Source organism: Melitaea cinxia, chromosome 15 (genome assembly GCF_905220565.1).
Source record: "Melitaea cinxia chromosome 15, ilMelCinx1.1, whole genome shotgun sequence".
NCBI lineage: Eukaryota > Metazoa > Arthropoda > Insecta > Lepidoptera > Nymphalidae > Melitaea > Melitaea cinxia.
Genome location: NC_059408.1, coordinates 2,793,946 through 2,808,084, shown reverse-complemented (window position 1 = coordinate 2,808,084; position 14,139 = coordinate 2,793,946). Strand labels below are relative to the sequence as shown.

General features: G+C 32.5%; 1 protein-coding gene across 1 annotated transcript in view; it reads right to left on the bottom strand.

Moving 5' to 3' along the window:
* The window catches only part of LOC123660599 (sialin), a 40,566-nt gene extending 27,160 nt beyond the window's left edge, over positions 1–13,406 (bottom strand). Inside the window, exons 1-4 of the mRNA XM_045595654.1 lie at positions 13,403–13,406; positions 13,215–13,351; positions 11,245–11,378; positions 6,099–6,331 (exon numbers count right to left, since the gene is read on the bottom strand). Coding sequence (XP_045451610.1) covers positions 6,099–6,331; positions 11,245–11,378; positions 13,215–13,351; positions 13,403–13,406 — 508 coding nt within the window. The remainder of the gene's footprint in view (positions 1–6,098; positions 6,332–11,244; positions 11,379–13,214; positions 13,352–13,402) is intronic.
* Positions 13,407–14,139: the final 733 nt, after the last annotated feature.

Here is a 14,139-nt window from a genome sequence, read left to right as displayed (position 1 = left end):
GATTTTAATCAAATTTGCACACCGAGTGCAGTTAGATCCAACTTGAAAGATAGGCTATATTTTATTTCGATGTAAATAATGAATAACTAAAAAAAAAATTAAGGCGGTATGAAAATCGCCGGGCTAGATAGTCTATACAAATAAATAAAATTGGAATGTCTGTTTGTGATAGTAAAATAACCGCTTATTACTAAATAGATGTTATACACGGTACATATATCAAAATAACATTCTTTACAATTTTTGTCTGTCTGTTTGTTCCGGCTAATCTCTGAAACGGCTGAACCGTTTTTGACAGGACTTTCACTGCAGACAGCTGGTGTAATAAGGAGTAACTTAAGCTACTTTTATTTTAGAAATTTATTTATTTTATTACTCTGCGAAAGAACAATAACTTTTTTATTGATTTCCACGCGGACTAAGTCGCCGGAACAGCTAGTTACTTTATAAAGTAATGTTCTGTATCTACTGTATATGTGTGTAAATATCGTCAATTATTGTCTTCGTTTAATCTTTCTGAATAATAGTACTCTTTCTCAAACGCATTATTTGAGATGTCTATGGACAATCGTCTGTACTTCTTAGTTTCTCGGCTATGTTCAAGGCACTAGAAATCAAAAATTGTAACCCCATGTAATGTTTAAAATTGTCATATACAAAAATAAGTATCACTGAACCGTAATCAATCATCATTCCTATAATAATATCCAGATTGTATTTTTTTTTTTTTGTATTTGATAAGCTTCAAAACTAAACGAACGATTTTAAAAATTCTCTAACCAGTTTTAACGTTATCAATGAATGACATAGGCTATATTTTAACAGAGATAAGTCTAGAACTGGTCAAGTGCGTAAAATCCAATCTCTCGATATAAAAGGAAAATAATTTTCGCATGCAAAGAATCCATTAGCGGAATACACTTTCGAGAGAGGTCAAAACGTGAAGGTTAGTGTAATTAGTTTTTTCCTTAACAGTACCTAGACCCACTTGTGTGAAAGGACATAGGGCAAGTCACATGCTTTAATGAACTTGTTTACACCTGCGACTTCTCTCATGCGTTTTGGCATACCGAAGATATTTCAATAATGATGAAAAGCTTTTATGTCTCATATTGAACAATGGTTAGAGCTTAAACTGTCATACTGTTCTACTTTGGTTTATTAGATAATTTCAACATCAAAAGTAACGATGGCGATTTTCAATTTAAGGTAATAAAAATCACTGGGACAAATATCCCAACATTTTTTTGGATACGGTAATTTGTACAAATAAATAAATCATCTAAGAAAAAGGACAGGACCATCTCCAATCGAGCTTAAGAGAAACTACTCAGAACTATTAGAGTTAATATAAAATGATATTTCATCATCATCACTTCAGCCTATCGCAGTCATAGGCCTACACAAATTCGCGCCAGACATTATGACCCGAACTCATGTGTTTTACCCATAGTTTGCCCACACTAGGCAGGCGGGTTGGTGACCGCAGGGCTGGCTTTGTCGCACCGAAGACGCTGCTGCCCGTCTTCGGTCTCTGTATTTCAAAGCCAGCAGTTGGATGGCTATCCAATGATAATATATGAAATAATATTTCGATTTTTTCGAATTCTTTTTGTGAGTTAAAAGGCCCGTGAATCCGGAACGACGGAAATTTTATAATTCAACGTGCGTAATATTTTTGGACGGATCCATTATCATGTGTTGACAACTCAAAGGGATAGTGTTTATTATTTATTTTAATGACTTTTATCAACGGAAAATATAATTTACTAATCATATGTTTGGTTTTTCTTGTGTCTTATGACAAGTTGTTATAATCAGCAAACGATTCGTTTTGCTCACGGACCGTTAAACTTAGAGCATCTCTTTTTCGAAAATTGACAATAAGTCAGCAAAACGAATGTTTTTTTATGAATATAGCAACCGGGCTTCTTGTGACTTACTTTACTTACTTACTTTGAGTTTTTATTTGATTATATTGCATTATTAACATAACATATATTACATAATATTAACATTAAAAAATGTTCAAATGAAATTTGTTTATGGCAAGTTACATAATACGAATAATACGAACTCGAAATGATAATGGCAACATTGACATTGACTGATTAATTAGGATGAGTTTGTTCATGTCACCGTGTAACAGAGCTACAGAGAGCCTATACACATATTACGTAATTATGTACATATTATCTACGTAAGTTATATTATTCGCGTATTTACTGACGCAACACTTAAGCATCGTAGTGTTTTCTAATGTAGACAATGTTGTGTTAAACAAACACCTAAGAAATTCTCGAAATTCAACACTCTTAATTCAAAAAAGTTATTACATTGTAACTCAAAATGTGTTGAATTTATGTTATCTTACAGTAATTTTAATTTAAAGTAACTCTTCAATTAAGTTATTATTGCTTATTTTAAGTCTTTTACTCTACGCATAAAACATATTGTTATAACTAACGACGCAGAGAATGTCGCAAGAAACAAATAGTGATAAATAATTAAAAAATAACATAGCACTTCTCCGTGCAACAAGGTTTTATATTAATTAATAAAGATAAGATATTTAAGGTAAATGACAGCTAATATAATGGTTTCAAGCAATGTTTTGCTCCTATAGTGAGTAAAGTGACCAGAACTCCTGGGAGGGATTGGGGGTAGGGTCGACAACGCGTTTGCAATGCTTCTGGTGTTACAAGCGTCTATAAGCTACGGACCGCTTTCCATCAGGTGAGCCGTACGCTTATTTGCCGACCTAGTTGTATAAAAAAAATCATAACATACTTTATATTATCAAAAAGATAGCAGATTAAAGGGGGTTTAGATTTTTGCGTATTATTGTTGTCATTTGCAGATAATGAGGAAACAAATGGATAACGTATCGTAAGATTTGATGTGATTCATTGATTTAGATTAAATTTATCATAATTTTACGAGACGGCTGAAGATTACTAAAGAAAAATAAAATTCCCGTATCGATTGATTTTGCCTTTATCAAAAGTGAAGGTCGCGTGATAAAGAAATGCGAAAAGAAATAATTTCCGTAATTTAGTAAAAATTTTAGTGGACACTAGATGACCCGGTGAACTTCGTATCACCTACATATAATTGTGAAAAATATGGACAAAACACTTTCTGAACGCACTTATAAATATTTGACAACCAAATGACAATTTTTTTAAAGGGTATAAATATAAAGCAATTGCTGTTCATATGTATCCTGTTGTAGGTATAGATTATTCGAAACAAAATCAGCAATTTCTTTATTCAAGTAGGCTTCAAAAGTCAATAAATCGTATGACAGAATATGTAAAATATTCTTTAATAGACTATTTAAACAGTTGATGTGAATCGACAAAAATAAAACTCAACATGTACCTACTTTTATGTCTAATATTTTGTCATCAATTTCAATTTAACATACTCAAATAGAACCAATTTAATTCATTACAAGGAATGAAATATTCGCAGTCTGTTCACACTTAATGTCATCGTTTCAATACTTTGAATGATGTAATTCATTATTACTTTTTTGTATTTCGCGTTACCGTATTATATTTATAGTTATTAGCTGATAGTTGTTTGCAACACTAGTGGCATTACAAGCGCTTTGCTAAGCCTCTAACCCCTGCTGTCAACACAGCGCTTTCTATGATCTCTGACAACCTTACTCACCATAGAAACACAACATTAGTTAAGAAAAATGCTATTTAGGTGTGATCTTGTGTAAGATTGGAGTACTTCCCAAGTCGATTCAAGTCCTAATTATTGAACATTACTTCTTAGTATAAACTAATATTATAATTCGCCTATAAATGCCTAATAACTGGTTTTAATGTCACTTTCTCTCTTTCTATCAAATAACAAATATCTGTAGATCGAATAGGACAAAAAATAATTATATAAGTGTCATAAGTAATAATCCTTAAAACTGTAGCTGCATATTTAACATATTCTATTCACTAAAGTAATTAAATATTAAATTTATTGATTTAATTATCTAGAAACTTAAGGTAACTGTAAAGCAGTTCTTCAAACGAAGGTAGGTACGTTTTTGTCTAAGGTAACCAACTTAATTCTTGTGTATGTATGTAAACCAATCTGCTGTTATAGCTACATTTTCGATAAATATATACATATAATACATATATTACACTCAGAGACAGCGCGGTTATCGCCCCACAACCCCTGGAGCAGAAAGCAGTCACTGCACACAGCTCCAACGGGCTAGTCAAGTAGTATTTACAGTTTCAAAATAATTGTCTTTAATTGTGAATTGACTTCTAAAGTCGTATCCTGTACATTAAAATAACAATATTGTTATTTGAGTCAATTTTAAGGCAAAATTGTGAGTGAATAAGTCCATTTTATAGCATCAGCTATGGCAGCTGCTATGTGGAAAAATGAATCCAATGGCTCTCCCCATCCCCACAGTATTATTATCTCAAATACATTTTATACACTTATTAATAATTAAAATTGTATTAAGTGTAATAATTAATATCATATTTTTTTACTTTAATATTTATTCATGACACAGGCTGAAGCTTGTTTGTTATTTAATAGATATTTCAATAAAAACAAGTGGTTTACGCAAACGTTATCATAGAACGTCGTCATCCAATAATATTAATGATACAGCTTATTACATTACGTACAGATATAAAATTGCTTATTAATTATATTTACGCATAATATAAAATTATATATTTGTGTTCGATGAATGAGTGGTCTGTGAAATTTTCCTAATGACCCAATCCACCTTTGTGCTTGTTGGGATTGACTTTAGATAATATGTATTGGTTGAAAATAATATGTTGTTGTGTTGGCAGTAGTCACGTTGTGTCTTGTACGTTGTCTGTATCTGTAAGATTTTGATACCTAACCTATATATAATTTATTTTATTGTATTTAGGGACTTTAGGCCTACAATGCCGACCTGACGACGCGTTGGCGCAACGGTGACAGCACTGGTTTGTGGCTGTTGCTCTGGCGGTTACGGGTTCGATCCCCACACATGACAAAAAAAATTAGTAGCCATACAGATGGTTGTCGTGGTCTGGGTGATTGTGCAGTCCTTTTGGGTCTCTCCACCGAGCCTTTGGAGAGCATGTTAAGCCGGTCGGTCCCTGTTGTTATCATGTAACCTAATAGCGATCGTTACTCACAGTAGGAAATATATCCGCCAACCCACATTGGAGCAGCGTGGTGGATTAAGCTCTGATCGTACATGGGAGAAAGAGACCTAAGCCCAGCAGTGTGATATCACAGGCTGAAGCGAGACCTACACTCAACACTGGGACGACAGTCCTATTAATCGATAAGTACCTAATACAGCAAATATGGAATCTTAAAATCCTTAAATAGTTTTATTCTTTTTAACCGACTTCCAAAAAAGGAGGAGGTTCTCAATTCGACTGTATTTTTTTTTTCTTTTTTATTGAACTACATCTGGTGATAAAACACATGTGCTTATCAGCGATGGCAATAATGTTATGTCGATTGCGCAAAAATTGTCATTTCTTTACGGCATATGTCGAAATTCCACTGACAAGACACCATTAACCTCGTTTCGTACAAAGTGGGAGCCAAACGAAGGCGTTCCATTTCGCAAACACGAGCCGGGCATAACCTTGCTATCGAACTCATCGTCACATGTAAACTAAAATAACACTAAACAACATTTCTCCGAACTGGTTACTTGGTTACCCGCGCTTAGCAACGGTTTTGCAAGGTTAAATCGCGTGTTTGTTTCGGCCAATCAAAGCGCGGTATCGCGCTGACGTCAGCGACCACGCCTGCGCGCGCCTCCGCCATGTTGCTCATGTTTTCGAAGCATATCGAAACGTTTACGCGGCCAACGATAACAATAAACTTCCGCGCCACATTTGACGTATAAAATTACACGATAGACAATCGCTTAATCGAAACGGTCGCCGGTCAAGGCGAAGCGATACATTGCATTGCGTCTTACCTAATTGTCAATTTGATAGCTACGTCACGGATTGGTCGTTGCGAATGTCAAAACAGTTTCATTAGTTATAAGTAATTTATCAAGTGTTATTAACAGACGTGAGATCATTCGGACTTACCCATCATGTTGGACATGAATTTTGATCTGTCCATCGGGGGGATCCATTTCGAGGCCATGGGGAGGATGGCCGGCCATGTCGCGCCAAGTAAGAAGCCGAGGACTACTCGAAGGGCGACTATCCAGCCGAACCCGGCTGCTGCGGCTCCAGGCGACAAGAGGGTTAAGACGCTGGCTAGAAGAGTGCTATAGCCGAACACTCGCCTGGTAGAAGACAAAGCAAATACGTCCAATTATGAAAAAGTCAAATTATATTATTAAAAATTCAATTGAATAAACATATTATGCGTTATTAAATTAAATTTCATAGCTAAACTAAATGTTACAATCTCGATGTGTTACATGTGTGGCAACTGGCAAGGCATGATTCATCGGCAAATATCATATTCAAACTGTAACCTACAAACGTTCACATTTACTGCACATTATTACATGAGTCAATATTGTAACGATATCTATGATTTAGAACTTTACTATAAAATTAAAAAGTAACTATGTTTGTATAATGAAACACTTTTATTTCTTAGTTTCATTTTAATCAATAAATTCCTTGTTTCGTTTAAACTTATAAATAATTACATTAAACTATTACTTTTAACTATTTTATATGTGATAAAATAGTTAAAAAAAATAGTTCAATAAATTCAGTATATTATAAGCATGTACAGAATTATAGTTCAATATTAGCGATATTTGTTTTTAATGTTACCATTTAAATTTCTTAATTAACTCATTTTTTGTCTAGTTTTAAGAACTATAAGAATATTATAATTAAGAATAAACCTACTACAAAGTGTAGATAAAATTACAAAATTTGAAATGAAAATTGGAATAGTTTTTAAATTTCACAATTCGAATTTCGAATTTTCATTAAAATCGAAACACTGTCTGAACGGTCTCACAATCTAGAGCGTTCCACATGATTGTGCACCTATTATTACAAGCATTATAATTTTAAATTAAACTCGTGTACACTATATTGAATTTTTAATATATTGTGATATTATTTTTATGTTTTCCCGTTTGTTATAACATTTTTAGCATACTCACATAACATAAATGTTTTTATATTTAAAAAAATTAATGGTTAAATACAATAAATTGTTACAAACACAATTACTGAATAATACTTGGCAAAGTTTTTATCGGCATGTAATTGTTTTTGATGAACCTTATTGCTTTAAACACTGTAATAGATATTACAGAGTTGTATGAATGAGGATAATATTTTTAGTTTTGTTTCCTTTATGAGAAATTTCATAGCTTCGGAAAAAATATTATTTATCGTGTTTAAAAAAATTAAAAAACAAAGAAAGTATTCAAAAAAAATTATTAATTATCTTTATAAAGTATTATATTTATATGAGACATATTACGAACGAATACTTAATTAAACAATTATTATTTTTATTCCCAAACGAAAAAATATAACTGACTTCGTAATACAATATATGTAGGTAATCAAAGAAATTATCAATTAAATACGCATCATTAGGGATACTGCTTCCTGATTACAAATTAAATTGAAAAAATGGGACCACAGGACAAGTACCAGCTTTCGATTAAAAAAAAAAACATCAAAATCGGTACATTCAGTAAAACGTTAGAGGAACACACAACAAATACAGTCAAATTGAGAACCTACTTCTTTTTTAAAGTCGGTTAAAAATACATTTAAAACTGCAACAATTTTGCATTTAATCGAAGTTAACCAATCATTAATTCGTATTTGTCATAAACTCGTAATAGTCTCTTGGATTCGACAGCTGACGCAATTGAAATGTACGATAAAACAAATGACACATTTTACGATACTTTAAAGTTGGATTGTTCTAGAATATTATTTCGTCTAAGCTGTCTTTTTCAATGATGATATAGGCTGTTCGAATCCTAAATGCGTCCCTATAAATGTAGTGAAAAGTTCTGTAGGTGTTAAAGATCACGTTCTACGTGAAAAAAACATTCCTAGCCATTTTTTTTTTAAATTTTCCTTTGTTATACGAACATATATATCTGGCAACTTAGTTCTACATAACCATCCAATACTAGTTTTCTTAGCCCTAAAAACGTCGAGAAGTGAAATATTAATACTAACTGTCTCATACAAGTAAAGACCCGCTTATGGATATGAATTCTTTTTCGCAGTTAGGAGTCGAACATTCTGTATAGTAATAACTAATAACAAATAGTAAGGTATTAATTTATTTTATGTAAGAAAAACATGCTGTTTGGCTACGGCATTAAAGAATATAGTCACCCCCTCTCTCCCGTGGGTGTCGTAAGAGGCGACTAAGGGATAACACAGTTCCACTACTACCTTGGAAATTAAAAAGCCGACCGGCGGGATAATCATCCAACTGCTGGCTTTGAAATACACAGGCCGAAGACGGGCAGCAGCGTTTTCGGTGCAACAAAGCCAGCCCTGCGGTCACTAACCCGCCTGCCCAGCGTGGTGACTATGGGCAAAACACGTGAGTTCGCGCCATTTTTCATTTTTGGCGTGAACTTGTGGAGGCCATGTCCAGTAGTGGACTGCGATAGGCTGCTGTGATGATGATGATGAACAAAAACAAATACCTTTTATTCACACCTATATTCAAGAATATTATAAAAAGAGAAAATAAGTAAAAAAGGTAGCATTAAATATTATGGGTACTTATTAAAAATTTAATATTTCTGATTAAAGCGCACAAGCTTTTTACAGTTTATGTTTTAATGTTTATTGAAATTATTTGGTAAGGTATAATTATTATATTTTACAGATTTTTTAGAATAATTTTTTTTATTCGAAATTGGATAATACACGAAAACTAAACAATACGAATAAAATCATGACGTTACAAAGAACCAATCATAACGCATAATTTGAATATAAATAAACAAAAACAAGTCGTTTCCAACATAACAATAGCTGACACATAACGAATCGGTTAGCAACAGCTCGTAAAAGCAATAATAATAACAACTAAGGACCAAAAGCACATACATCAATCCTCGTTGACCCAATCGACTCTCCTATTACGCTTCTGGAAAGTTCGACGCTGAATCGTTAATTATTTCATTGAATGATGCCTCTAATAACATGTAGGCTAATTTAAGTCCACTGAAATGATTACGTACAATATTAATGGACTGTAAATAACCATTTGTGACGTGTTAGTCCATAGATTATACACTTATATGTTAGTCTGCGTTCTTATTAAGATGACAAACATGGCATAGATTTATAATTAGTTGCATCTTAATAAAGTAAATGTTAAGTTTTTTGGACAACAATTCCAATTTTGAAATGTTTCTTATCAACTAAACGATTACTATGTTTTCTTCAAAAGAAAACGGTTTATTGTTACTTATATTTAAATGTGTACTTGGATAAAGAATGGCAACACTATATAATTATGGTATTATGTGTGTGTATATAATGTGTACCTTGTATTCGCATTTTTTTGATTTGCATTGATAACGCAATATCAATATTAACAAAAAAAATACACAATGGTATTAATTTTATAATAACTTTAAATAAAAAAAGAGGATATTCTACATATGAACTTAATTCATGTATCTAACTAATAATTACAATTAATTTTCATTAATTTTAATTTCCCAATCGTAATTTTTGTAATTGGTTTTACAGTTACTGTTAAAGGGGTTGTTTCAAATTTATATGGAGCCTGGGCTAGGTATTTGTACAGTATTTTAAAATGTTCAGGTTCATGAAATAGTAATTATTTCTTCATTATTTCTCATTAAAAGGCCTTTTTACGAGGTAGTTTTTATTTTAAGAATTAAAATCGCAACCACTTGGCATCCTTTTTGACAATGACATGTACACAAATGTCATGATGACATTTTACATAATTATAAATAACTAAAACAATTGGTACCTACGCATCCAACAACAAGTCGATTCTGAGGAGATCTGTGTCTAGTAATGGGTTGTGAAAAGGGGCTGAGACGGATATTTCAATGTCTTATTTATTTAAATAGTGACATTTCATCTAACATAGATAACAAAAATACATAGATAGATGGCGTGGATGCACTTCGAGAGTTACCATTCTACGTATGTACCCAATTATCAATTTTATAAACTACCTCTAAATCACTGTAAAACTACTTAAATGCATATTTTATTTTAATTTCTATGATTTTATACTATTTTTTCGAATACTGTACAAAGACCTGGCCCAAAATGAAACAACCCCTTTATGTTATATTGAGCAGATAATTTAGCAGTGATTTTTTTATTTATTTATTTAAAATGTGAACAAAATTAACATTAAAGTTATCTCTTTCAAATTCTTAGTTCTTATTTAAAGAAGATCTTCATCATAATAAATGACAACATGTCGTATTTATAAGAAAATAATTATTGGGACCTTTAAAACATTGTAATTATATTTAGAACCAATAAAGATTGCTGCATTGTTTTGTGACGAATCAATATTTTCGGTCAGCGCCCCGAAGTGAATCATGAAAAAATCGTAATAAGTTATTTCTTGGAAAGGATTTCTAGCAGGATAAGCCTGTCAGGATTCTTTTCACATCTTATAATGATCCTTATCTTCAAGACAGTAATTTATGTATTAGTAATATGCCGTTACGTCAAACAATTGATTATTTCAAAAAGTACAGTTATGTTATTAAATTAACAAATTAACTTATAACGCCATATATTATATTGTTAATTAAAATTCTACTGTAATTCAAGTCTAAGTAAACCTGCTCAAGGATACAAAGTAATGAAGCTTACATCAATACTTATTACGATGAAATTATGAACTATAAATTGTTCAATGTAAATAAAATATTTTAATAATTGCTTTTAAGTCTTATTTACACGACCTCATCTCGATAAAAAAAATTAAAGTTTTAAGAGAGTGAATAAATTTTATGTTAACCTATGTAGATTATAGTATGGGACGCTTGTTTAATGAAAAAGCATTAAAAATTGCATTCAAATTATTGAATTAGTTTGAACTGAATATGTAAAAAATAATATAATTAACAATATGTTCATGTAATGACGTCAAATATTACCAAAGCAGTAAAGGTACGTATCTTTTACCTAAGCCTGGAAGTCTAAAATCTTTAGAGAACAAACGTACCTATACATATTGCAATGTATGACATATTTTACTCACCGAGCTCCTATGACCTCTGCCAGTCTGCCACCTGGTACTTCTGTGAGCACGTATCCCCAGAAGAAACATCCTAGTAGAAGATTCTTCTGCTTTGTGCTCCATAGGTATCGGGTCTGTTCTATGTGTTCCGGATGCTGAGAAAGATAAAACATTTTAACCTTCTTGGTGAATTTCTTTAAGCGTGTGAGACGCTATAAGTACTAAATCTTATGACCCCACTTGATATCTTTTTGTTTTTGATAGTCATTTAACATATTTTTTTAATTTTTAAATTTTTGAAGTTATTTTGGCGCGTAAGGGAAAAATGATGAAAGTAACTTTTTACGATGCGCGCGCATACCGTCACAATAAACCGAAACCCTGACGTTAGCTAGCCAATGAAGTATAACTACTTACGTGCGGTTATAAAAGTAAAAACACGCTTTTTTTAACACTAAATTAAATTTTCTTTTTTTTTCTCACTCTCTTTTTTTAAACTGCTCACTAAGTTAATAATACTATTCCTTAAAAGACAAACTAAATAGGAGTCTAGACTCAGTTTCATTATTTTTATAATTTTTTTTTTAAAGTAATTATTCTAAAATATTATACCTGTAACTGTGATTTTTGATAACAAACAGAATAAAAACATTAAAAGGATATAAACTTTCAAAAAAAACCCATACCTACTGTAATTTCAGTTAATTGTCTCGTTTATATTTCTTACTCAGTCTGATACCCGTCTAATCTTAATTGCAAAGATGGCTTCGAAATGGTCAGTAAGTAGTTATGAAATTCTTTAAGTGACGTAGGTTTATCAAAATGCATATTTATGATTACCTAGTATGTACTAGCGAGTTTTTGTGAAAAACGTATTTATTACGTATATACATACATTAAGGTTAAGATCACATTGTTACGACCTAGGAAAACATAATATGTTTTTTAATGTCATATGTAAAATCCGTTCCAGCGGGATCGAACCTGCATCTCCAACTCACCTTGTTAGCCAATTAAGCTATAGGAACGATGTACCCGTTAGGTCGAAATTTTAGATATTTTATATTCGTTATTAAGCGAACGCGTATATAAGCAATACAAACATGATATGTGAATTGAAAAATTATTAAAATTAATATACTAGCTGCAACTCGCGGTTTTACCTCCGCGATTTTCAATCCCGTGGGAATTTCAGGATAAAAAGTAGCGTGTGTTATTCTGGATCTCCAGAATAATATACGAAGTTTAATGTATGTACATATGCGTACCAAAAAACAACGTATTCGACAATTATCGAGCTATAAATCAAATTAGCAGTAGTGTCACCGAGGGTTTTTCCTAATATTTATTTTTAATTTATTATTGTCATGAAACCAGATATATGTATAATTTGTCTTTCAACGGATTTAATAATAAATTGTTAGCAAACGAAAAAAAACCAATTTCAATTACATCGACAAGTAATGTATATATATATATATATATATATATATATATATATATATATATATATATATATATATATATATATATGTATATGTAAATGTAACATAAGTAGACGAAAAAAATTAACAAACTCGAGGGTTCTCCTCGAATTCTCTGGGATTCCGTCATCAGATCCTGGTTTCCTTATAATGGTACCACCTTTGGGATATCTTCTTTCCAACAAAAAAGAATTATCAAAATCGGTTCATAAACGACGACGTTATCCCGGAACATACATAAAAAGTATATATACGGTCGAATTGAGCAACTTTCTCCTTTTTTGAAGTCCGTTAAATGGGGGGGCGTATCCAGTTATCCGAACAATTGCGCAAAATACGCAACAATTTAGAACCCAAAAAAATTTCAGACGCTCGTGAACATGATGTCTGCAACGTCAATATAGGAATTTTCAACAAACGCGATAAGTAAAGATATTGATAATGACCTTGAGCTGGAAAACTTATACTCACTTCTGTGACGTTGAAGGTTTCTGTCAGGTTGGTAACTGCTGCAACAGTATGGTTGGTCTTGTCGTCGAAGATCATCTCCACGATAGCGATGGTCAGGTTTACTCGAAGAGCGTAGTTCAGCATGAAGCCGAGGAGCACCATAATGTTTAACACTTGAACACATGTTAGACAACCTGCAACAAAAAACAAACATAAATCTTTGAATGTTTCGGACAACCCATTACCCATGCCATACTTTTAAATCTACCCTCTACCTAAGGTTGCTTAGAAAAGATTGCTATTGGAGAGATAAGACCTCTTGTGACCAACTTCTTTTTCTTTTAAACGTCCCTATGTTAATCTATGTTTTAGTGAAATAAAGAATATATTAATGACTAATTAGTAAAAAACTTAGTTTCGAATCCGATAAAGACTCATATTATAAAAATGTATTGTCTACTAACGATTACTAAAACTTGAAAATTCTTTCGTTGCAGTTACGGTCTAATTTAGCTTAAATTGTGATCACTATGTTGTGTGGGTGTACGCTAGTATAGAATATAGCTACCTCCTCTCTTCCCGTGGGTGTCATAAGAGGCGACTAAGGAATAACACAGTTTGGAACACACACACACACGTTGGAACTTAAAAACCCGAGTGATGGCGGGATAACCATCCAACTTCTGGCTTTCAAATACACAGGCCGAAGATGGGCAGCAGCATCTTCAGTGCGACAAAGCCTGCCCTGCGGTCACCAAGACGCCTGCCCAGCGTGGTGAATATGGGCAAAACACATAAGTTCGTACCATTTTTGGCGCGAACTAGGGGAGGCATACGTCAAGCAGTGGACTGCGACAGGCTGAAGTGATGTGCTTACTAGCTAAGGCAGCATTTTCATATAAACTCCTCACGTAACGTATCAGAAAGGTGACATGGTCACTGTGTGACAAAACCTCTTATGTTTTTCTCAATAAAGATTATC